At 51.0% G+C, this 25,456-nt stretch overlaps 1 protein-coding gene across 2 annotated transcripts in view; it reads right to left on the reverse strand.

Moving 5' to 3' along the window:
- The window catches only part of HPSE2 (heparanase 2 (inactive)), a 280,559-nt gene that overhangs the window by 33,832 nt on the left and 221,271 nt on the right, over nucleotides 1-25,456 (reverse strand). For both annotated transcript variants that reach the window (XM_043552473.1, XM_037905356.2), the window contains exon 7: nucleotides 16,808-16,901. In XM_043552473.1, coding sequence (XP_043408408.1) covers nucleotides 16,808-16,901 — 94 coding nt within the window. The remainder of the gene's footprint in view (nucleotides 1-16,807; nucleotides 16,902-25,456) is intronic.

The following is a 25,456-nucleotide window of genomic DNA, read 5'->3' on the forward strand; positions in this document are numbered from 1 at the left end:
AGTCAAGAAACAATACATCCACTGCTTTCCCTTCATCCACAGAACCAATAATCTCATCATAAAAGGCGATTAGATTAGTCAGGCATGACCTTCCCTTGGTGAATCCATGCTGACTGTTCCTGATCACTTTCCTCTCATGTAAGTGCTTCAGGATTGATTCTTTGAGGACCTGCTCCATGATTTTTCCAGGGACTGAGGTGAGGCTGACTGGCCTGTAGTTCCCAGGATCCTCCTTCTTCCCTTTTTTAAAGATTGGCACTACATTAGCCTTTTTCCAGTCATCCGGGACTTCCCCCGTTCGCCACGAGTTTTCAAAGATAATGGCCAAGGGCTCTGCAATCACAGCCGCCAATTCCTTCAGCACTCTCGGATGCAACTCGTCCGGCCCCATGGACTTGTGCACGTCCAGCTTTTCTAAATAGTCCCTAACCACCTCTATCTCCACAGAGGGCTGGCCATCTCTTCCCCATTTTGTGATGCCCAGCGCAGCAGTCTGGGAGCTGTCCTTGTTAGTGAAGACAGAGGCAAAAAAAGCATTGAGTACATTAGCTTTTTCCACATCCTCTGTCACTAGGTTGCCTCCCTCATTCAGTAAGGGGCCCACACTTTCCTTGGCTTTCTTCTTGTTGCCAACATACCTGAAGAAACCCTTCTTGTTACTCTTGACATCTCTTGCTAGCTGCAGCTCCAGGTGCGATTTGGCCCTCCTGATATCTTTCCTACATGCCCGAGCAATATTTTTATACTCTTCCCTGGTCATATGTCCAACCTTCCACTTCTTGTAAGCTTCTTTTTTATGTTTAAGATCCGCTAGGATTTCACCATTAAGCCAAGCTGGTCGCCTGCCATATTTACTATTCTTTCGACTCATCGGGATGGTTTGTCCCTGTAACCTCAACAGGGATTCCTTGAAATACAGCCAGCTCTCCTGGACTCCCTTCCCCTTCATGTTAGTCCCCCAGGGGATCCTGGCCATCTGTTCCCTGAGGGAGTCGAAGTCTGCTGTAAGTGATCACTCTCCTTACAATGTGTATGATAAACACCCATTTTTTCATGGTCTGTGTGTATATAAATCTCCTCACCATATTTTCCACTTTATGCATCCGATGAAGTGAGCTGTAGCTCACGAAAGCTTATGCTCAAATAAATTGGTTAGTCTCTAAGGTGCCACAAGTCCTCCTTTTCTTTTGTTTGATGAAATTGGTTTTAAAGAACCACTCATCTTTAAGTCTAGTGTTTTGGGTGGTGATACAAGGACTGGAACGCCTACGGAAACTGCTTTTCTGACTTCTTGTTAGTCAGTGTGGTGAAACAGAAGTTTACTTTTGTTGCTGGTTTGGTATATCTCATGGGAGAATAGCCACCAGTTTTGGGGTGTGTCTGCCCTATTTCTCAGCAGTTTGTCCTGAATTTGGTATTCTCAGTTGTGACCCATGACGGCCTGGTGACAGGCATCAGGGAGCAGGGAGGTGACAGGTGCAGGAACAGTCAGGCAAAGCACATGCAGTTTCCAGTCCTGTCGGGCCAGATCTATGATGCGCAGAGGGAGTGCTGAGGGGTCCCCACCACCAACTGGAGAGACGATTGAAAGGATTTCCCTGCCTCTGGGGGACTCTGCTAAATCTCCCCCAGTAGAGAGCCCTGCCCCATGGGCTCAAAAGCCTGTTCCTGGAAGAATGCGTACACAGCTGACGGCAAGCGTGGTCCTTCGGGCTGGGCTGGGCACGTGGATCCCACTGATGCTGCTCCCTCCCCTGCACAGGAGTTTGGAAATTTCTCACTCAGCAGCACCACTCAGGCTCTTGTGCTCCCGCTCCTGAAAGCCTGGTGGGCGGGGCGACCCCAACTGCCAGCCAGTTCCTTCGCCATCCAGCGCCTGAAGGGTCAGACTCCGAGCTGTGGGGCTGGAGTGTGGGGCCTGGGATCCACGTGCACATCCACATCTCAAAGAACCACAATTATTGTAAGGCAAGTGTGACACTGAGCCAGCGAGGGTTAAACAGTCAGCAGGCTACGGGCCCTAAAGATCAACCTTCAAGAACATATTAGGGAAGTACTGAAGTGGCAAACAGTCAGCAAAGCCATGGACAAGAGTTCCATATCGTTAGCAAATTAGAGGTAAATACTAATTGTATTTGTCTATGTTTACCTATCTCTTGTTAGATGTTAACAATGTAACCAGATTAGCTTACATTTGTAGCTAATGTAGCTTACAGATGCTACATTTCAGTTCCTGTCTGCTACAAAAGGAATATTAGCAATTAAATAAAACATGTGGTGGAATAATGTCATTGTCTGTATTTCGCTTGGAAGTTTGTAGTAAATGGTCTCTGAATTGCTGGAATGGTTAATCGCCTTCTGCTAATCAATGCAACTCATTACCTGTGTGTACATATGAAATAGGAATTGACTTCAAAGTCACAATGTATATTACCCATTCTTCACCCAAGGAATACCTGCTGTGTTATCTGTCTCAAGAGGCTATAGTAGCCTGCCAGAGATTGATAAAAGAACTCTAGACCCTGATCCTGTCATCGCAGATCTGCTTAAGGTTGGCCAGGGGAAGCTTGAATCGCAAGACTGAGGTCTCCAGCGCCAGTCTGGATTATCCCGCTATTTCTCATGGAAGAATTTACACTGACTCTGCACATGGACTGTCTATTGGATTATAACCGACGGAATTAATTCGGAAAGAACTTTTTGCAACTCAGCAGTTCACCATCTCTACCATGAAACTGACTTAAGAACTTTATTCAGATCTGTATGAATAATGATCTTTTACCCATAACCACTCTTTCTTTTCAATAAATCTTAGATTAGTTAATAAGAACTGGCTGTAAGCATGTATTTGGGTACAGTCTGATACATTCATTGACCTGGTTGATAACGTGTCCAATATTTTGGGATTGGTAGAACTTTATATATGGTGAATAAGATTTTAAATAATCCTCACCATATTTGACTTGGCTGTCTGGGTACTGGAGTTGGACCGATGCAGAAAGCCAAGAATCTCTCTACCCACTGCCACTACCCAGCCCCTGTATCCACTGCATCCAGTGCTGTTGGCAAAGAAGTTTTAGCAATTAACATGCCTTCGGAGCAGAAGGAAGGAAACTTCCTTAACTCAGAAGGAAGTTTATCTTGAAAGCCTGCCATTTTGTCCCATTGTATGTTATTACATTTGGCCAACATTGAATGATAATTGGAAATTCTCATTTGAAGGGAGGCCGAGGAATAAATCTTTCTCCCACAAAGATCCATTTTTTTTGGTTCCTTCTCTTTTGGAGTAGCTCTTGAAAGCTGCTTGGATGTTTTATTCTGCTTGGATGTTTTATTAAGAGTCATGATTATGACTGAAGATGGAGCTGGGTGAGTATAAAAATCCTCAGAACTCTATGGGGGAACTTGATATTTTCAATCTGCTCATTCAGATGTTGCGAACATAAAGGTGATGTTGCCCATAACTCCTTAGCTGGTTCAAGGATACCTTCTTTAAAAGGCAGAGACACCTTATTTTGAGTAGAAGGTTGGAGGATGTCAAACAATTTATATGATTTTTCCTGCACAAGCTCCAGAGGAATTGCTAACATCTCTGCCATCCTCTTTAGAAATTCTTGAAAAGCCTGAAAGTCGTCTACTGTGGAAGGAACAGAAGACACTATGGCCTCATCAGAAGAGTCAACATGTTCTGCAGTAGAAGGTCCATTGTGGATGTGTGGCTCTCCTTCTTCAAATAGAGGCTGCTACTCCATAACTAAAGATTTCTGGGGAGAACAGGCTGACTGCAGACACTCTGTTGCAGGGAAACTGCCCCTCAAAGCAGAGATAGCAGGAAATTGTTGACCCAAACTATGCCAAGGAGGCCAGAAAGGCCAGGACTGGTATCCATAGTCATAAGGCATAGAATTCCAGGGTGCTCACATCCATGGAGGTAACTGAATATCATGTGAGTGGCTCCTAACTGGAGAAACTGAAGAAGGGTGGTTTCTGTGGTGTGTATCTCTCTTAGCTGGGACAGGAGAGAGCTGCCTACTAGCCTTATCTGATGCAGAAGCTGAAGAAAAGCACTGAACTGGAGGGGCTGCTTTGTGAGGTGAAATAACTTGATGAGTGGTAGGCTCCACTGTGCCAGAAGCAGGAGGTCTTAAGGCAATTTTCATGACTGGTATTTTTGTCCACTGTGGCACTGAAAATCTTGGGGAAACTGAGGCAGGAAAGGCTTCTACAGTAGGTGACTCTGGCTCAGGAGTAATCCTGATTTCCTCCTGTGACAAAGGATGCCTCAGGTGGTACCAACACTGCCGATGCGGAAGTGGAAGCTGAAGTCTGCAAAGTTGCTTGTTTTGGTAATGAGTCTCTCTGTGCCGAGCACTTCAAGGCAGGCTTGATGCGCTGCGGCGCTGAGGTGGACAGAGCCAAGCGGAGGCATTGGAGGCTGCTTGCAGTTGTGCTGGGCTAGCTCTGAGCTAGTGCTGCTGGTGTGAGAGTCGGTGCTGCCGAAGCCAGTCTCGGCACAAGACGGACAGAGCGCCTCAGTGCTGACGGTGAGTCCTTTGCCACATGCTTCGCCGTCCTTTCTTTACGCGGCACAGGCATGGACCTCCAGAGCACCGCTGCTTTCTCCCGTGGGCAGCAAGGGGCTCTGATCACTCTGGCAGGACCTCTGCAAGCTGCGGTAAGCTCTTGCCGGATCTAAGAGGGCTTCTGAACCTCGGATGCTTGGAATGATCTGTGACCGCTCTGGAGCACTGGCCGCTTGGCCGGATCGGGAAGGGGCACTGTCCCTTGCTCTCAAGGAGTTTCAGAATCAGAGGTTGCTCTCATGGATTTTTCCATGAGAAAAATCTTCAGCCTAGACTGTCTCAATGTGTGTGTGTGTTCACTGTCTGCCCCACTCGCTGGCAGTACATGGCTCTCTGAGGAAATAGCAACGCAGGTCATGTCTGTCTCCAAGAGCAAATGCCCCTGTACACAATGGACGTGATTTAAAGCCCTAGGAGTGAGGCTGCGGCCTAACAAGCCCTACCAGCTACCTGCTACCTAGCGAGAGAGATTGAATATGCCAGTGGGCAGACAGAGCTGATCTAGAGAACTCATTCTCACTGCTATGGAACAGACTCCCTGCTGAGTACTAAAGGAGCTGACTAAGGCGAAGGGATACTGACAAGGTCCAGCTGTCTCTCAGGCCCCAGCCCACATGCTCTCGGGGGGCAGGGGAACACGTGTGAGAGCGTTCAAGTGGACACTGCTGAGGGAAAGATTTCCCACTCCTGCGCGGGGACATGGGTGCACCATGAGTAGGATCTCGAAGAAGGGCAGAGCAGAGCAGGTTGAGCCAGGGGCTCCAGCCAGGTCTTCATCCCATCCCTCCCCCTGGACCACACACTCACTGAATGCTGGGCTGCAGCAACAGCGGTCTGACAGGTCCAGATGGGTCTCTCCAGGGTCCGCAGGGGACAGGCTTTCACAGGAAGGTGTTATTCACACCTGTCTGATGCAGCCCCAAAGTCTCTGGCACTCAGGGCCGGCCCACAACATTTTGGCATCTGAGGCGGGGCCCTCAAATGACACCCCCATTCCCCTTCACTTGGGCCAAAACTTTGAAAGGTCTCAGTTCTGCCTTCTTCCTGTTCTACTCCTCTCATGGTACTGCTCTGCTACCTACCCCAATGAAGGAGAACTAACAGCTTAAAATGCCTAGTTCAAAAATTTTAAGTAACACTTAACTTTCAAATGCCTGAATGGCAAATATAACTTTTCTTGTCTGCATAGTAAACACTGGCATTTTTATCTGTTTGAATAATCAAAGTGGTGCTTTCCGTGCCTTCTTGGTTGCAAAGATTTGAACTGCTTCCTGAAGGTCCACAGTCTGGGCCAGCTCATGCTCTATTGAGATGGTTGCAAGGCCGACCAGCCTCTCCTGTGTCATTGTGGAGCGTAGATGTGTTTTTATTAACCTCAGCTTGGAGAAGCTCTGTTCTCCACTGGCAACTGCTACAAGAAGTGTTAGAAGTATGCACAGAGCAACAAAAGCATTTGGAAAGAGGGCGGTCATCTTATTTGTGCACATATATTCCAGAACAGCCTTTGGAGTTGATCCTGCTGAAATGTATCTTGAAAGGGCTTTCAGTTCATCTCCTAAATCACTCGCATCAATATTGCGCATGTCATCATGTGTCATCAACACTGTCTCTAGTGCCCTGCATTGCTGGTGTAGGTCTTCTTCAGGTATCGTGAGGAGTTTTGGAATATCATACAACATCCCAAATATACTGCTGTGTTCCTTGAGCTGCATGAAACGTTCTTCAACTGACTGTATTGCACAATCTAGCACCTGGTTAAAGAATTCAACTTTGAATTGTTGTTTGGGGTCTCTTATGGGATTATCCCGTGCCTCGTAATGTCTTCTTCGGTGACTCTTGTATTCTTGAATGGGTGGGAAAATAGCTTCAGTGTGAAGTTCCTCTGCCAACCTCTGTGCACTCTTCAGAATGTTTTGAAATCCCTCATCTGACAGGTAAGACTGTAGGTATGACTTTGCTTTGTCCAGTTGTTCCATTGCTCCAGGTATATCAAGGTCAACACCTTGGAGCCTCTTGCTTACAACATTTATTTCAAACACTATGTCATGCCACAACACTAAGCCACACAGAAATTTGCAGTGATGTATGTTTCTGGTGATTCCATTTCCCTCTGCCACTGTTCTCCCACAAACAGTTCCTGTCATAGCATTATCCTCCATAATGGCAACTATGGCATCATCTATCTTCCCAATTTGGGTTTGATAGGCTTTATTGCCTCCACACGACTTTCCCATCGTGTGGCACTCAGTGGTTTCAGTGTCAGAGAGGATGTTCCCAGATGTTGCTTCAAAATTTGCCATCAATGAGTTGATGCAGAGAAAAATACACAGATGCTTTGAATTACATTAAAAAATTCAGCAGCCTCACGAGAAGCTGATGCTGCATCACTGACCACCAAGTTCAATGAATGAGAACTGCATGGGACAAAAAAAGCTCGAGGGTTTAGCTCTCGGATCCGTGTCTGCACTCTTTCCGTTCTTTCCTCTCATGTTGGCACCATTATTGTAGCCCTGACCTCTCCTGTCAGCTATCGCAATTCCCGTATCTTCCAGCTTTTTAAGAAGCACATTTGTCATACCAGCTCCTGTAGTATCATCAATGTCAATACATTTTAGAAAATGCTCTCTGACAGTCACCACTGCAGGGACATTTTCACAAGATTCTGTTGTTGTTACAAAACGCACCATTAAAGTCGTTTGTTCCGTATGGCTGATGTCAGGTGTGCAGTGCAGAATAACAGAGGAATATCTTGCTGACTTCAGATCTGCCACAATCTTCTGTTTGACTTTTGTTGCCAGTAACTGTATGATCTCATTTTGAATTGTTTTTCCAAGGTAGTGGTGTGTGTACATCTCTTGGGTGGTGACTCAGATGCTCCTGGAGAACAGCATCAAAGTCAGCCATCAGCTCCACAATTTTAAGGAAGTTTCCATTGTTTGGCACACACAGCTGATCTGAAGTGCCACGCAGGGCTAGGTTTTGGGTCGCAAGCATTCTCACAATGGCAATGAGCCTTTTCAGAACATTTGGCCAGTAAAGAGACTCTGGTGCAATCTTCTCTTGATGCTGATCATCTCTGGTGGCCTTTAACCTTAGTCTCATCTCCAGCTCTTTCCACCTGTGGAATGCTCTCTGGGGATTTGCTGCCTTCTCATGGCATGCCAGATTTCTAGCCAAATGTTTCCAGTCCTTTGTTCCTGTAGAACCCAATGTGGCTGGAACATTAGACTGGAAGAGTTTTTTTCAACAAAACCAGTATGCAGCATTCTGGGTTTTTGAGTACATAAGCCATGGCCTCTCCACTTTGTCACCATTGGGGATTTCACGCCAGTAATGGGTTGGATGGAAACTTCTATTTTCATTGTCTTTGGGGAACATGAAGTTTTTCACTTGCTGTGGCCCACGCAGTACAAGGAAGTCCCTCAGGCTACTGCTCAGGGGGGTCCACAGTCCTGGATCCTCTAGACTTAAGAACTAAACTCAGCAGCAGCTGTTTCCTTGCGCCTCCACCACACTCTTCTCTGATCCACACTTTTCTTCAGGACTGTGCAGGGTTACATCCATTTGCGTGGAGATACGGATGCTGCAGCAGCTGCCAGGTCACTGCCCTCTGACTAACTGGAAGATCAGGCCTCTCCTCACCACTCACGTCCTCACTGGGGCCGGAAGGCTCACCGTGAACATGTATGTCAATGTATCTCAGGAGAGCTCCTTCCCGCTTAGATAGAAAAGCTTCCTTTGCTTTCTTTCTTTTTCTGAATGCTGCCCCAGAGGGGCGTTTTCTTCTTTCACTCATGGCTGCTGTTCTGGGCCAGCTAGAGTGGCTCTCAACACTCAATTGAAGGGGACAAATAAGCAGGCTGGTAGCAGGGCCTGAGTGAGGGAAGATATCAGCGTCTTAAGGGCCTCACTGGCTCCTACTACTTCAGCTGACGGCCTGTTCTCCTCCAGTGGGTTCAGGGAAGCAGCAGGGAACAGGAAGCTCCCCGAGAAGCTGGGGTTAATCAGTCCAGGCCCTGGGGGGGCTAGAGAGGTACCTAAGAGGCTCCTCCCCCTCTCTTTCTCTGCATCTCCTGCTGCTTTCTGTGATTCCCTCTCCCCTTGTCTCCTGCCTGCCTGTTCTGTCTCTTGTGCCCCCCTCCTCCAGCCCAGCTCTCCCCCATCTCTGTGCATCTCCAGCAGAGAGAATCCAGATGCACCAGCAGCAGACACCATTCTCTACACTCGGGGTCCTAGGGGCGCCCCCCGCCCCCCTGCCCCCAGTCTAACACCTGAGGCGGCCGCCTCAGTTCGCCTCACGGTAAGGCCAGCGCTGCTGGCACTGGCAGAGAGGGAGGGGCACAGCCCCGTTCAGCCCATCCCCCCAGCGACTTCACAGCGGAGGGTGGGCAGCACCACCACCTGCCCTTCGCCCTGGTGAATCCCCTCCCAGGCACAGGGCACAGGACGATGTGAATGGGGTTGGTGAGCTCTGCTGGAAGCAGGTGGCATTCATACCTTGCTCCTAATAACCACCCGCGCACCACCTGCCCACCCGCAATCCACACTACCCTCCCTCCTGGGGTTCGGTTCTGTACTGCCTCAGACACTGCACCCCAATGCCTAGCGTTTCCCTGCGCGTCCTCTCCGCCCCAACCCGTGTTCCCGCTCACCGGAGAGGGGGGCGCCAGTCCTTTTGGTATCATGGCTGGAACTAACTCTCCCCAGCTGGTGGTATGACTCCGCAACGATCGCACGGCGTCTTCCGCGGGCCGGGGTCGGGCACCTGGGCCTTGGCAAAGGAGCCGCCCCTTCGTCAGCTGGTTCCGAGAGCCTGGCTTAGCGTTAAACCCGCTCTCCCTTGTTTACTTGGCGTTCCTGGGGTGTTACTGCCCCTGCCTGGCAGACCCCGGATTGTGCATTGTTCTCATTCCACGGCAGCCACTGATTTACACCAATGCAGGATTGGGCCCTAGGCAGCTGTTACAGAGACGAGACGAGCCCCAGCAGGGAGTCACGTCTCTGCAGGTTGCACTGTGCCTCTCGGAGAGCCTCCCCCTTTCAATGCTAGGCCAGGGGCTCGCAGACTCTGTGACAGCACCGCCCCATTTGAACATGGAGGACGTCATTTTGAAGCGCAAAATAGCTTCCTCTGCATAGCACGGCCTCAAGGCTCATGGAGATGTCACTTTGTGAAGCACACACCCTACATGTGAGGTCATGCTCTGTGGCGCAGAATGACGCCCTCTGCAGAGTAGGGATCGCTGTGACCCCATGCGCTGCGACCCACCGTTCGGGAACCGCTGCATTAGGCCCTGGGCCCTGACAGATACATCTACACAGTGTTTTGGAGCCCGCGGGAGCGAGCATCCCAACCTGGCTGGACAGACTTGGGTTACCGGGACTCACACTAGCACTCTAGAAACAGCTGTGTAGACCGTGCCTCGACATGCCAGCTCAGGCGGGAGCTTGGGCTCCGAAGCCTCGGGAGGGCGCAGACGTCAGACCCTGAGCTGCAACTTCGGCGCACGGGTAACACTGCTATTCCTAGAGCTCTAGGTAGAGGCCTGCTAGCCCAGGTCTGTCGAGCCAGGCTTCAGGGGGAGGCTGGGAGGCCCCACAATGCTGTATAGACGTACCCCACTTTGCATGCTCCATCACTCCACGCCTGGGTTCCTGGCCTCAGCACCTCTGGGCCTCACCAGGGCTCTTTCAGCAAGCTTAGCAGCTTGGAGCCTGCCCCTCCTGGGAGCCAGACGGCCAGCAGGCATTTGCAGCGACCCAGGACAGACTTTTCTAAGCACGACCCATGTTTATTAGTCAGCTGGAATTCAGTGTTTAGGGACAGTGAGTGGAAATGCCCCGGCCTAACTGGCCAGTTTCTCTTTGCTCAGTTAGGCAGCCCCACGTTGCACTGGACGGGCAGGCAGGCTGCCTGCTTGCAGCTAACCGCCCTGGCCTTACTCTGCTGGAAGCGCTGGAGAGCCGGTTTCCTGTCCCCCTTCCTAATGCCTTGGGGTTGGTCCTTTGTCTTACGTCTCGGTTATGCTGTTTTCATGCGTACTGCCCGTCCCCCTGACGCACGGGTTCAGGTAGGGGACGGGCTGTGGTCAGACAGGTAATTGTCCATCCACATCCAACAGATCCTCTGGGCTGGCTGTCATTACCATGGTGTCTCCATGGTAGCTTCATTCACATGCTCACAGTTCTTGTTAGTCCATTCATACCAACCTGGCATGATCCACACCTGGTCAATTCATCATTTAGCCCCCCGTCTATGGAAAGAAATTAACCCCTTTGGTGGTAGTACAAAAGTGAGTAGGAAACTGAGTCATACAGGCTTTTCATAAACCCCCCCAGAACTTTCCCATGTTCTCCCTGCGGGGCTTTCCCATCTCTCACACACTGCTCCTATCAGTCTCTCCAACACCCCGCTGCTGCTCCAACCACGTCACTCCCCCACCCCCACTTCTGGGTCCCTGCGCTGCCTCCGCATCTCTTTTTGTCCTTGCCCTCACCTTCCAGATAACTGCACCCCTTCCTCCATCGCCGCCCAGCCCTGCTCCCCGCATCTCCTTCCATAGCTCTACCCCAGGTCTGAGCAACCTCCTGTCTCAGCACACCAAGCTACACCACCCTCCTCCAGGCCCCTCAGCATCTCACGCTGCCTGGTTTTCCCCCCTCCATGCACCTGCGTAACCCTTGCCCTTCCCCAACACAGCACAGATCACGTGCCGCAATGGGAGACGTTCTGCTCAGCTGGGCCCAAAGGAGACAAAAAGGCTGATTGAGTCACACAGTCAAAGCCCCCAAGGACAGAGCTTCCTGCCGTCACAGATCAGACAGCAAGAGAACAGCATTTCCTCAGGCCTTGACTCTCTCTTTAACTTCCCCACTTCTGTTGCTGGCATACTGCCCACCCCCACCCCTCCAGGACTCGGGGGAGGCTGCCCATGAAGCTTGTTTACAAGGTGGGGGACACAGTTTGGCTCTCTGCTGCATCGCCAGCAGACCTGAGGGGGCACTTCCCCTCTGCAGCACCAGGGATGCCCGGCCTCACCCTGATCATGTCTGAGCAGAGAGGAGGTGCCATGCTGGCAGGGCCTGAAGCCTCTGAGCAGCCTTTCTTCCCCCCGAGATGCCAGATTCTGCCCAGAGAGGAAAGGTCCCTGTGTATCGCAGCCCAGGAACGGTGAGCCAGACACTGAGCCCGAATGCAAGAGACGCTAACATCTCCGCTAGCAGGGTGCAGAGTAGACCGGTGGCACCCGAGCCCCCCTGCCCAGGCACCAGCCAGCCGCGAACATGCCGTCACTGGAGTTCCAAGACCGATGGCACCGAGGTGACAGGAATGGAGGCTCCACATAGAGGCCAAGTAGGCAGCAATTTACGGAAAAAACCCAGGTGCTTAGGTCCCAAGTCCCAGGGTGCCAGAGCCTTGTGGCAGGTGCTGGAACACAAGAGCGCAAGCGCAAGTGACAACGCCCCCAGAAACGGAGCTTCTGTGTCAGACCTGAGCCGCAGGCAGAGCAGGAAGCAGGGAAAGGAAAGTCAGGGGTGCCCGGGGACTGGAGATGAGTCAGTGCAACGTCCGTGCAGAAGCTGCTTTGTTGGCCACATCTCTGGAGTGGATGGGAACACCCTAAGGGAAGCCTTTATAGCCAGCGGGGGGACCCCTCCCAGGGGCCGGCTCACTCGCTACCCCACTACCGCTGCCCTCAAGGGTAGAGTTGGAGAAGTCCCGCCAGCCCTGGGCTAAGGAGCTCCTGGGAGTATCAGTACAAACCCCGAAGAGATGTGAGGTGTGATGGACGTTCCAGACAGCCAGGAGCTCCCCTCCCATGACAGGAACACCCTCCTGTGCCCAGCACAGAGCCCTCTCTCCAAATTTCCCAGCTCCTCCAGGCAGTGGTCACTAGATGTTTGCAAACGCCAAAGAACCAGGAGCATTTTTGTTCCTGGGCCAGTGTGGGCGGATGGAACACGTGGCTGGACTGGGCTCCCAGGAAAATGTTAAGGACGTCAGCGCTGAGCTGCTTCCCTCGCAGCCTGTGAGAGTCAGCATCCCTGACGGAAGGCCCAGAGGTGCTGGCATTCTGCCTATAATTATCTAAGCCCGCCACCTTCCTGAGCAGAGAGGAAGCAATAAAACAGGAGAGTGTCTGAGCCCAGCTGTGCTAATCAGCCGGCAGGATGCACTCGCTCCCAGTGAAGCTGCATCCCATTAGCGCCCAGCTCCGCGTGCTCTCAGCTGCGCTGCAAGTCCCACAGGACTCCTTCCCCCAGCCCCAGCAGCTCCTCCAGGCTTCCCGAGACTCAGGCCCCTGCCAGCCCCGGTCCCTGCCGGCCTTCCCAGGGCCCTGCGCCTACCCCCAGTGGCTACTCACGCTGCAAAGAGGAGCAATGCTGGGGCAGTTGTCATGGCATGCAACACGGTGTAGGGTTCAGCGCTAGGGGGCACTGTGTAAAACGAACCTCAGCCACACCCGGCAGAGCATGAAGGAGTCGAGTGATGAGCACAGCCGGGGCGTGTAGGCAAGCGCTGCAGACAGATCCCATCCGGTACAGAACACGCCAGCAACAGGGCATCCAGCATCTTCAGAGCAGGAGCCCAAGAAAGGGTCTGAACAAGCAGAGGCCATGGGGCCCAGCACTCCCCCTTGTAACACACTGGTCCCCTACCAGTCGTCACCTCGTCCCTGCCCGCTCAGAGTGAGGAGTCTGCCAACTCTCAGCTTCTCTCAGATCGGGCCCCTTCCTCAGCTCCTTCCCTGGGCCAGCCCCACTGGGATCGCTGCCCAAGCTCTCCGGTGACACCACAGTTCTTCAGGTTTGGATCCTGTTTCCCACATCTGAAAATGCCTCCCTTGACCTTCTCACTCCATGTGGCCATTTGTTCCCTCTGACGGCCCCCTGGAGCCTTCCCTCGCGAAGAGGGAATGAGCCCCTCCCTGCACCCATACCCAGCACAGCCATTCATCCTCCCTGCCTGTGCCCCGCCCAGCGTCCTGGTGATACACACGGTCCCTGTGATGGACGTTTCAGACAGCCAGGAGCTCCCCTCCCATGACAGGAACACCCTCCTGTGCCCAGCACAGAGCCTTCTCTCCAGATTTCCCAGCTCCTCCAGGCAGTGGTCACGAGATGTTTGCAAACGCCAAAGAACCAGGAGCATTTTTGTGCTCCTGGTGCCCTTTCACTGGCTCCTGGTGCCCTTTCCCTGGCTCTCACCACCAACCCCTCCAGTGGCAGGAGCACGCTAGGGTTATTTCTTGACATGGTCAGCGGTTGTCCCTTCCACTTTGCTGCACGGCCCCTCAAGTCCCTTCCCTGTGTTCTCTCCGAGTCGCTTTCCCATCCCTACAGTCTCTCCAGACGAGAACTGCAATAGTCAGGCAGAGCAGTGACGAGTGGTATAAAAGCCTAGACAGAAGAGAGAGACAACACGTCCTCCAGGCCCTTTACCAAGGGCGTAGCCCCTTGCTGAGATTCTCCCATTTGAAGGTGTCCTGTTTTTATTGCGGGGCTCGCTAACGCCCTGTCCACACTGCAGCTGAAGCCGCTGGCTCCCTGGCTCAGCGCGTTTCCCGCCCAGCCATTGCTAGCACGCTCCAGCCCCGTCTGCCCGCCCAGCATGGACAGGAATATGTCCTGAGACTCGTGCTAGCCGATCAGTGCTGTAGGTTCGGACACAGCGGGCTGAGGAGCGCCGGGGTTTATAGCACCGTCAGTCACCACATGACTGCCAGGGAGAAAACAAATTGCTGTTCATAATGACCAAGGAAACTTGTGCTAGAATCGTGCCAGCAGTAACGGCTGGAACTGCGTTACGGCCTTGCTACCAAGTCCCAGCACTAGCCTGGCGTAGGGCAGAACTGTGGCCCCACTGTGTTTCCCTTGGTCACAAACACGCACTTGGATCACGGAGAGAGCTCAGGTTTTTGCCTGGCCTGAGCTGTTTTCAGAAGCCCCCAGCCTCCACTTCTCAGGTGCTGCCAGGTGTGTCAAGCTCAAGGCCCTGCTTTTTGCTCCGTGTGGTTAGGCGCTCTGGAGGTGGGGCCCTGCTCTGGGCTCTCCTTGCCCCTCTCCCATGTGTACGGGGCTGTTGGCCCGTCACTGAAAGTCAGTGGGGTTTTTGGTTGGCCTCTTGCAATACCAAAAGAAAGGGGAAGGCCTGAAAAGAAATCAGGATCCTGAGACTGACAGTCCCCAGGGCCAATGGAGAGAGGCCAACGCTCCAGGTCAGCATGACTGACAGGGCAGGCAGGCCAATGGGGGAGCCAGGAGCCTGGGGCCCGTCCTCGGGGTGAGCTAGGGCAGAGCTAAGGGGAGAGCAGCACCAGAGCCAGGGGAACCAGAGCAGGAGCCCAGCAGGCAGAGGCGGGCTGGAGGCAGGGCAGCAGCACGGAGCCCACCGACGGGCAGCCTGGAGCTGTGGGGCCGGAGCCGGGGAGCAGACACGGGCTGGGCCTCACATAGTCCCGCAGCTGAGCGCAGCGAGCGGCTGGGGAGAGACGGGGGCCCTGGGCAGAGGGCCCAGCGCAGGGAGACGTTGCCGGAGAAGAGGCCTTGCAGGCTGGACTCAGAGGGGGGTTGTGACCCTGACGGGGGGCTAATGCTGGGGAGAAGGGTCCTGTCACATAGAGTCTGAGGGCATGTGGCCACCCCCAGAGCAGAGTCTGGCCCGCGGTGTCACCGCAGCGTGGCCACGGCCTGGACGGGGGCCTGGGACATGTGAGGAGCAGACTGGGAACTTTCCTTACGGCCCAGAGACACGGATTGGGCGTCCCCGTGCCCACAGGGCGGGGTCTTGTTTTCCTTTAGCCTTTTCCATTTTTCCACATTTTTCTTACAGTTGCTGTTTAATAAATCATACGTGGTTTGAACGGAATGCAGGGATCAGTGGGGCAGGGACGTGGCCAGTGTGGAGAGACCACCGCAGAGTGGGGACACCCTAAGCCCTGTCTTCAGTGACCACAACAAGACTGGGGTTCAGCCTCCCAGGGATCAGGGTCCCGAGGACTCTGCCATGCACGTTGGAGTCTATTTCTGAAAACGCGAAACTGCAGAACTGGAATTAATTTGCAAACTGGACACCATCAGATTAGGCCTGAATAAAGAGTGGGAGTGGTTGGGTCATTACAAAACCTAAACCTAGTTTCCCCCATACTAACTTCCCCCTTACCGTTACTCATACCTTCTTGTCAACAGTCTGAAATGGGCCACTCTCATTACCACTACAAAAGTTATTTTTCCTCCCTTGGTATCCTGCTGTCAATTGAATTGTCTCATTAGACTGACCTCACTCTTGGTCAGGCAACTCCCATCTTTTCATGTATTTATACCTGCTCCTGTATTTTCCACTCCATGCATCTGATGAAGTGGGTTTTAGCCCACAAAAGCTTATGCCCAAATAGATATGTTAGTCTCTAAGGTGCCACAAGGGCTCCTCATTGTTTTTGCTGATACAGACTAACACGGCTCCGCCTCTGAAACTTAGTGGTCTGTTGAACACAGTATCTACTTCAATGCTGCTTCCTTCAGGGACTCGGGAGGCAAGTCGCGAGAGATGGCTTATTTCAATAAGTTTGGCTTTGCCACCCATTCCTTCACCTGCTGCAGCTTCCCACTCGCTACGCCAACAATTGCAGCAGCCCCAAGAATCCTCCCCCTGCATTGCCCAGGTACAGTTGAGCTCAGCCCATTTCACGCTCTGCTCCTCGGAAGTCCCATGCACTGTGTTACTTCCTTTCCCGCAGGCCTCACTCAGCATTTCACACCTGTTACTACCATGAGTCCCCTGCAGGGGCTATTCCACTGCTACCCCCCTGATCAGCCCTGGCTGGTTCCCATTTGTTAGCCACACTCTGCAAGGAGGCTGGGAGTTCGGCCACCTGCAGTGGCCCGGCTCCTCGGTCAGCTTTCCCAGTCAGAGTCTGGTAGCTGCCATCCCCCATGACCACCACCTGGCTTGACTCGCAGCCCCTTTTGCCTGCACAGGGGCTTCCTGACCTCCCTGGCGAGAGCCAGGTGATTAACAACTGAAAACATGCCGGACTCAAGAGCAGCCAAGATCAAGGCCCCGTCTCTCTCAGCAGTCCCACTGCTGAACACTACTCCTGAGACCGAACGCGCGCACAATTAGGGTCAGTCGTGCAGGTCCCCGACCAGAAGCCTGTGCCAAACCGCAGCCACTAGAGCTGGGTCGCCCTTGCACCCCGCGCAGTCCCTTGGCACTCACGCACTTTCTGGATTTTCCTGATCTGGTCAGAGAGCGTGTCTAACAGGCGTGTTTTCAGGAAGTCCGTCACTTTGGCCACTCGGCCATCAATGTAGTAACTGGAATGAGAATAAGAAGGCAAGAATCAGACAGGAACTACAGCAAGGAGCTGGGAGTAACTCTGTCCCTGACCTTGTCTTCTGGGCATCTGCTGGGCCACACCCAGATGGCTCCTTCACTCAGGCTGCTCATGGACTGGGAAGAGTCCCTAACCTGGGATGGTTCCTGCTTCATTCCCCCTTCCCAAGCACTGACCCCTCGCCATGTCTGTAGCTGGGCTCCTCCGTGTGCTCCCGATCACATATGTATGAAACAGTTTGATCAAGGCATGGAGTGAACTGCACCTGAAGTGCCAAACGCTCACCTGGAGCAGAAATCACTGGGAGGAGCTGGGATCTTGCTCTCTGCTCTTCCGAACACTAAGGGAAGATAACAGGGCAATGGGCATGTAGCAGATACATCGCAGGGAAGTCAGAAGACAAGGAGTTGGCAGCCGTATGGTGCAGGGATGTTGTAAGGTTTTACTGATTACTGTCTGTGAAGTGCTCTGAGATATCCCACTGAACAGTGAGCAACACCTGGCCGCGGAGGGGTGGAAATTCTAAACCTGACCATGTCAAACTGCTGTGAAGTCTGCGTGAATCCTGGCTTCTCTTTGTAAGATCAGTGCTCTGTCCTCGGACTCCCCCAGAACAGCAGTTATACCCAACCGCCAGCTGCCAGTGCTCACAGAGACTATTGCCAGGGTAAGGGCCATACGAGCATCCTTCTCTACCTTCCACCTCCGAGGTCTCGTGTACAATACATGTCAGGAATCCAGAGGCTGCACCTGCTGCCAGTCCACTGTCCATGATGCCCAGGGACAAACTGGCAAGTTTTGTTTTCTGTGGCTTGAGGCACCAGGTTCTGGTGAGTGCTTAAAGCAGTGGGGAGAGGAGAGCACACTGAAGTACTGTGTGCCAAATCATCCCCATGAAGAGAGCCCAGGTGAGGTCTATGCACCACGGGCAGCCCAGCCAAGGCCCAGCAGACTTATGATGCAGAAACCTTCAGCACAGGGGTCAATTTCACACCATGCAAGATGGATACCCGATACCACACAGAGTGACAAGGACTAACTGGGGCCTGGTGGTCATCCTAACAGCAGATTTGTAATTGTAAATGCCCTATAGCCAAAAGTCCGTCTCCTCCTTCAGGTCCCTTCTAGACACACGTTTCTCTGCGCTGCCCACAAATCAAACCATAACCTATGCCACTCAAACACCTGCTCCACTCCAGCAGCTCGTAGGCAAGGGACCTTGCAGTATGTCTTGTCTTATCTGTGTCTTCAAGCACTGCAAGCTGCTAGGGGCAGAGGCTGTCCTCAGTGGTGTTTCGTACGGCACTCAGCACATCATCATCACTGAAATAATAACGTCATTAAATCCCTGACCATGCCGCGAACAGACCACGAATAGCCGGCACCCATGGGACTATACTTTTTACAAGTGAGTTACAAAAACAGCGGGCCCTGGGAATGGCAGATATTTGAATTTTAGTGAGAGACGGACGCTCTCAAGGACTGAACTGAAAAGCTCATTTAGACTGGCTTGGATGAAAGCACTGTCCCATGGGTTGAGAACTAGCTGAAAGATCAGACAAAGGGTTATGTTAACGGACATGGACAGCAGTTTGGGAGAAGTGTCTACTGAGTGCTGCAGGGATCGATGTCACTTGACACCTTCGTTACTGATCCGGACAGAGAGGGAATGGCACACTAATGTATTCACAAGTGATGATGGGTGGGGAGGTTCTATGAACATCCGTGACAAAAAGAGCAACGTTACCTGAGATTAGAGACAGGGGCAGGAAATAGAGTGAAAACCAGCTTGGAAAATGCAGCTCACCCAGCTGTGAAAGGCAGGTATTCAGTGGGAGCGAGCTGTCTGGGAAGCAAGGATCATAGAAAGGCCTAGACGTGAAGGAAAGCATGTTACTGATGAATCTGTAACATGATACAGCAGCAAGAGAGCTATCTGATTTTGGGCTGCAAAAGCCCAGAAGACATCCTGGAGTGAGGTGGGAATAGGCAGCCTGGCACTGGGAGGACAGGTGGCTCTGCCATTGCCCCAGAGTACTGCAGTTAGTTCTGGGCACCACATCATCAGAAAGACACTGGCTGGAGTCCCAAGAAAAGCAACAGCAAGTATCAGAGGACTGGAGGAACTGCTCACTGAGGAAAGCTGAAAAATGCTGAACGTGTCTAGCTTGGCTGAGTGGTAAGTAAGGGGACTTGACGCAAACCTGTGAAGGGTTAAACACTATTGAGGAAGAAGATTTATTTAGCAGAGTAAAAGGGAAGATTACTAGGAGTAATGAGATGAAAGTAAAAAAAGAAACATTGAGCTTCAATATCAGGAAAGCCTCTGTGAAAGCCTGAGGAACTGTCTTCATCTCATGGGACATTTAACTAGGGGAGGGAACCAGCAGGAGACTGCATACCATTCACTAGGGACCTCTTGCAAATCTAATATCATGGAAAGTTCTTAGCTACTCCAGCAATGGATGCTACAGGAACCCGAAACCGGACATACAGATTTAAAACTATACTAGGCCAAGCCCAAGAACTGTCAGGAACTCTCCTGCTTTGGCACCACAATGAACTGAATCATCGAATGGGTCTTTTCCATTCCTATTTTACATGGTTCAAACTTAGGCAAGTCCATCCAAAGCCTTAAAGGTAAATAAAAGCACTTTAAAAATCAATGTGTGACTTTAGCAATTGTAACGTCTTTACAGCACGAGAAATGTCTGCCAGGTTTGGATTCCTTCTGATTCTACACACAAGATGCAATGAAATCAAGTGTGCTGGACAAAAGAGTCACATCAATCCAGCCTCAGAAAAGCCAAGAGCAGCCACACAGAGGTAGAGTATTCACAAATCATTAAAGATCTCGCCCCCAGAACGATGATTTCTGTTTAGGAATACTGCAGCTAGATCAAAGGGAGGATTCACCACAAAGTGACAATGGGTGTTCGGCATGGAGGGGCAGCACCATATCTGCCTTTCGAACACGGGATGAAGAGGGCTTGGTCATATTAGCAAATGGAATTTCTAGGAAAAGGCAGTATAGCGCTTTTAGCACCATGTAATGCTGTGTTTGTTCATGTGGGTCATAACCTCCAGACAGCATCTGCAGCTCAGAAATGATATGGTCAGAGACACCGCCCACTTTACTAGTGACATGCACAGCTTTTAGAAAGAACTTGCACCACAATTACCATCAAGCGTTCCCCAAGATCTCACTGCTTTTTCGGTCAACTCAACAGAACTTGTCCGTCATAGTGCCACCTGGTGATGCCCAATAATATTACAAAAAGAAAAGGAGGACTTGTGGCCCCTTAGAGACTAACCAATTGCTCAAATAAATTGGTTAGTCTCTAAGGTGCCACAAGTCCTTCTTTTCTTTTTGCGAATACAGACTAACAGGGCTGTTACTCTGAAACCAATAATATTACAAGTCACTTACCTTGATCCCACAAGGAGAAACTCCACTATAGTCTGGTTCAGTTTAATAAAATGATGTGCTATCCAGTACCTGATGTCTCGTAAGGAATCAGTCAGGTTGCAGCTGACAGATTAGAGAGCAGAGCGGGCTAAGGTGTCATCTACACACCAGCAGAAACGCAGGCTGAGCTGGCTAACAATAGCTCTCAGCAGAAGCAGAGAGAGATGTAGAACAGAGTTGTTCCTTAAGAAGGACACTGAAGGAACCTATGGCTATATGAGCAGATTTGGGGTTTTACAAGAAACGACCACTAACCAGTGAGAGCGATCAGGTTTAATGCACACCAAGACCATGCCCAAAAGCTGAGCAGCACATTATGAGCTCATGAAGGGAAATCAGAAAGCAAGTGGTCAGCCAGCAAAGCAATGGATGAATCGTGCGAGATCCAGAGACAGAGGTTCTTGAGGGAGAATGCTTGGTCCTGGGACGAGCAATCAGAGGAGATTAGCACAAGACAAAGGCTGAAGTGTCTTGCTGCGAGCTCTGAAGAGGACGTGGAGCCAAAGCCTTCCTGCCCTTATCAAAGCCAAGACAATACTGACACCCCCGGCCATGCACACAGAGCTCCCACAAGCTTGGGAGGCGTGCAGAGCAGACTCAGCTATGGACAATGCTATGCTGTGACGAAGTGGGACTGTTCTTAATGTTTCCTCTGAATAGTGTGGGGGGTGCCTCAGTTTCCCCTATGCAGTTCTTAAGTATCTAGGGGGTGGGATAAGGGTGTATGATCATTGCAGAGCCCTAGAGGGCAGGTGTGTGCAGGGGTCTGGACACAGAGAATGGCTGACACCCTGTTTCCTGGCAACTGATGGCCTGGGCCCTTCCCCCCTGCAAGGTGAGAGCTAAAGGGTTGGAGAACAAAGGAATCAGGTGACCTCCTGGCCCAGGAAAGGAACGAAGCCCAGGGGAGGAGGGGCTGGAGGGAGTTTCAGTTTGGGGCTGGCTGGGACATGGAGTGAAGTGCAGATGTGGTTGTCTGACTCACTGCCCCCCAAAATGGACCCAGCCGAGGGGTCCCATTCTCTGCACCTGCAAGCTCTGTGTTAGACCATGTTCCTGTCGTCTAATAAACCTCTGTTTTACTGTCTGGCTGAGAGTCCCGTCTGACTGCGAAGTTGGGGTGCAGGACCCTCTGGCTTCCCCAGGACCCTGCCTGGGTGGACTCACTGTGGGAAGCGCACCGAGGGGCAGAGGATGCTGAATGCTCCGAGGTCAGACCCAGGAAGGTGGAAGTTGTGTGAGTTGTGTGTCCTGCAGACAGGCTGCTCCCAGAAAGGCGACTTCCCCAGAGTCCTGACCGGCTTCGTAGGGAGCAGTTCCAGAGCATCGCCCAGGGACTCCGTGACATATGCAAATCTAATTGTTCATCATTTAGTAATTCCTGTCATGACCATGATAGAAACACAGTCCACAGAAAGAGAGGCACTCAACAAATTAATGACTGGACAGCAAGCACCATACAGGCTACCATTGCCTGATGCTCATTAGACAGTTCAGATGCCATCGCCTCTGAAAGTGCCCTTGAACACAGAGCTAGTGTGTATAAACCTCGCAGGGCCAGCTCATGAAGTTATACTATTGAAACAGAGCAAAGGTTAGACTGACTATAGAGTTCCCTACACGCCTCGGGAATCTGTATGCATGAAGTCAATAAAAGCAGTGCATTTTACAAATCCCTGTCATGCTTCGGGGTACAGTTAAGACCAGTGAGAGGCTGTGTCTCTGCTTGTATTACAACCCTGAGTGCCCCAAAATGCTTCTGCTATGTGTCAGCCTGGGACACACACAGCCGGCAGCCAGTTATCCCAGACCCACTCTTAACATTAACCCAGTCTGGTAAAGACAGGTTTCAGAGTAGCAGCCGTGTTAGTCTGTATTCGCAAAAAGAAAAGGAGTACTTGTGGCACCTTAGAGACTAACCAATTTATTTGAGCGTAAGCTTTCATGAGCTACAGCTCACTTCATCGGATGCATCCTGTGGAAAGTGTAGAAGATCTTTTTATATACACACAAACGAGTTTCTTGAGCAAATGCTGTAGTTTCTTTTGGTAACTCTCAGTGGGATCAGAGGGTATTTCCAACATACCTCTGAACAACATACTAATCCACAGAGACCTCCCTACCAACACTACAAAAAGAAGGATTCTAGGTGGACTCCTCCTGAAGGTCGAAACAGCAGACTGGACTTCTACACAGAGTGCTTCCGCCGACGTGCACGGGCTGAAATTGTGGAAAAGCAGCATCACTTGCCCCATAACCTCAGCTGTGCAGAACACAATGCCATCCACAGCCTCAGAAACAACTCTGACATCATAATCAAAAAGGCTGACAAAGGAGGTGCTGTTGTCATCATGAATAGGTCGGAATCTGAACAAGAGGCTGCTCGGCAGCTCTCCAACACCACTTTCTACAAGCCATTACCCTCTGATCCCACTGAGAGTTACCAAAAGCAACTACAGCATTTGTTCAAGAAACTCCCTGAAAAAGCACAAGATCAAATCCGCACAGACACACCCCTGGACCCCGACCTGGGATATTCTATCTACTACCCAAGATCCATAAACCTGGAAATCCTGGACGCCCCATCATCTCAGGCATTGGCACCCTGACAGCAGGATTGTCTGGCTATGTAGACTCCCTCCTCAGGCCCTACGCTACCAGCACTCCCAGCTACCTTCGAGACACCACTGACTTCCTGAGGAAACTACAATCCATGGGTGATCTTCCTGATAACACCATCCTGGCCACTGTGGATGTAGAAGCCCTCTACACCAACATTCCACACAAAGATGGACTACAAGCTGTCAAGAACACTATCCCCGATAATGTCACGGCTAACCTGGTGGCTGAACTTTGTGACTTTGTCCTCACCCATAACTATTTCACATTTGGGGACAATGTATACCTTCAGATCAGCGACACTGCTATGGGTACCCGCATGGCCCCACAGTATACCAACATTTTTATGGCTGACTTAGAAGAACGCTTCCTCAGCTCTCGTCCCCTAACGCCCCTACTCTACTTGCACTATATTGATGACATCTTCATCATCTGGACCCATGGAAAAGAAGCCCTTGAGGAATTCCACCATGATTTCAACAATTTCCATCCCACCATCAACCTCAGCCTGGTCCAGTCCACACAAGAGATCCACTTCCTGGACACTACGGTGCTAATAAACGATGGTCACATAAACACCACCCTATACCGGAAACCTACTGACCGCTATTCCTACCTACATGCCTCCAGCTTTCACCCTGACCACACCACACAGTCCATTGTCTACAGCCAAGCTCTACGATACAACCACATTTGCTCCAACCCCTCAGACAGAGACAAACACCTACAAGATCTCTATCAAGCATTCTTACAACTACAATACCCACCTGCGGAAGTGAAGAAACAGATTGACAGAGCCAGAAGAGTTCCCAGAACTCACCTACTACAGGACAGGCCTAACAAAGAAAATAACAGAACGCCACTAGCCGGCACCTTCAGCCCCCAACTAAAATCTCTCCAACGCATCATCAAGGATCTACAACCTATCCTGAAGGACGACCCATCACTCTCACAGATCTTGGGAGACAGGCCAGTCCTTGCCTACAGACAGCCACCCAACCTGAAGCAAATACTCACCAGCAACCACATACCACACAACAGAACACTAACCCAGGAACCTATCCTTGCAACAAAGCCCGTTGCCAACGGTGCCCACATATCTATTCAGGGGACACCATCACAGGGCCTAATCACATCAGCCACACTATCAGAGGCTCGTTCACCTGCACATCTACCAATGTGATCTATGCCATCATGTGCCAGCAATGCCCCTCTGCCATGTACATTGGTCAAACTGGACAGTCTCTACGTAAAAGAATAAATGGACACAAATCAGATGTCAAGAATTATAACATTCATAAACCAGTCGGAGAACACTTCAATCTCTCTGGTCACGCGATTACAGACATGAAAGTTGCGATATTACAACAGAAAAACTTCAAAACCAGACTCTAGCGAGAAACTGCTGAATTGGAATTCATTTGCAAATTGGATACAATTAACTTAGGCTTGAATAGAGACTGGGAGTGGGCAAGTCATTATGCAAGGTAACCTATTTCCCCTTCTTTTTTCCTACCCCCCCCCAGACGTTCGTGTTAAACCCTGGATTTGTGCTGGAAATGGCCCACCTTGATTATCATACACATTGTAAGGAGAGTGGTCACTTTAGATAAGCTATTACCAGCAGGAGAGTGGGTTTTAGTGTGTGTGTGTGGGGGAGGGGTGAGAAAACCTGGATTTGTGCTGGAAATGGCCCAACTTGATTATCATACACATTGTAAGGAGAGTGATCATTTTAGATAAGCTATTACCAGCAGGAGAGTGGGGTGGGAGGAGGTATTTTTTCGTGCTTTGTGTGTATATAAAAAGATCTTCTACACTTTCCACAGTATGCATCCGATGAAGTGAGCTGTAGCTCACGAAAGCTTATGCTTAAATAAATTGGTTAGTCTCTAAGGTGCCACAAGTACTCCTTTTCTTTTTGCCAGTCTGGTAAAGACATCAGGTGACCCCAACACACTCCTAAATCCGAACTTCCCCAAACCCATGTGCTCTGCAATGCCCAGCCCTCTCTTGTAACATTCCGAGGAATAATACCGTCCATTTGTTCCTTTAAATAGACAGAACCCAGCAGCTTGATGCATAAACTGGAGTTAATGAACACTTTGATTCAAACACAGCACTGTTGGTGTAGATTAAACAAGCTTTTTAGCAAAAGAAGATAGGATTTCAAGTGAGTTCAAATACAAGGGATAAAGTTCAAAACGGTTACTAGCAAATAAAAAGGAAAACACAAATGTAAAAGTCTAAAACTTACTCTAGCAAGGTGCAGGCTTTGTTCACGATGGCTTTTCTCACTCACCGTCTTCCAGCAAGATGGTGGCTGCCCCCTCCCCACCAGGATCTCCCCAAAGCCACAAAGTGCTGGTTCCTTGTCGTCTCAGGTAAAAGAGAGAACTGGGGCTTTTCTGCCCCTCTCTTTTACAGTCCAGTGAACTTTGGAAATG

The sequence above is a fragment of the Chelonia mydas genome, chromosome 7 (assembly GCF_015237465.2).
Source record: "Chelonia mydas isolate rCheMyd1 chromosome 7, rCheMyd1.pri.v2, whole genome shotgun sequence".
Lineage (NCBI taxonomy): Eukaryota > Metazoa > Chordata > Testudines > Cheloniidae > Chelonia > Chelonia mydas.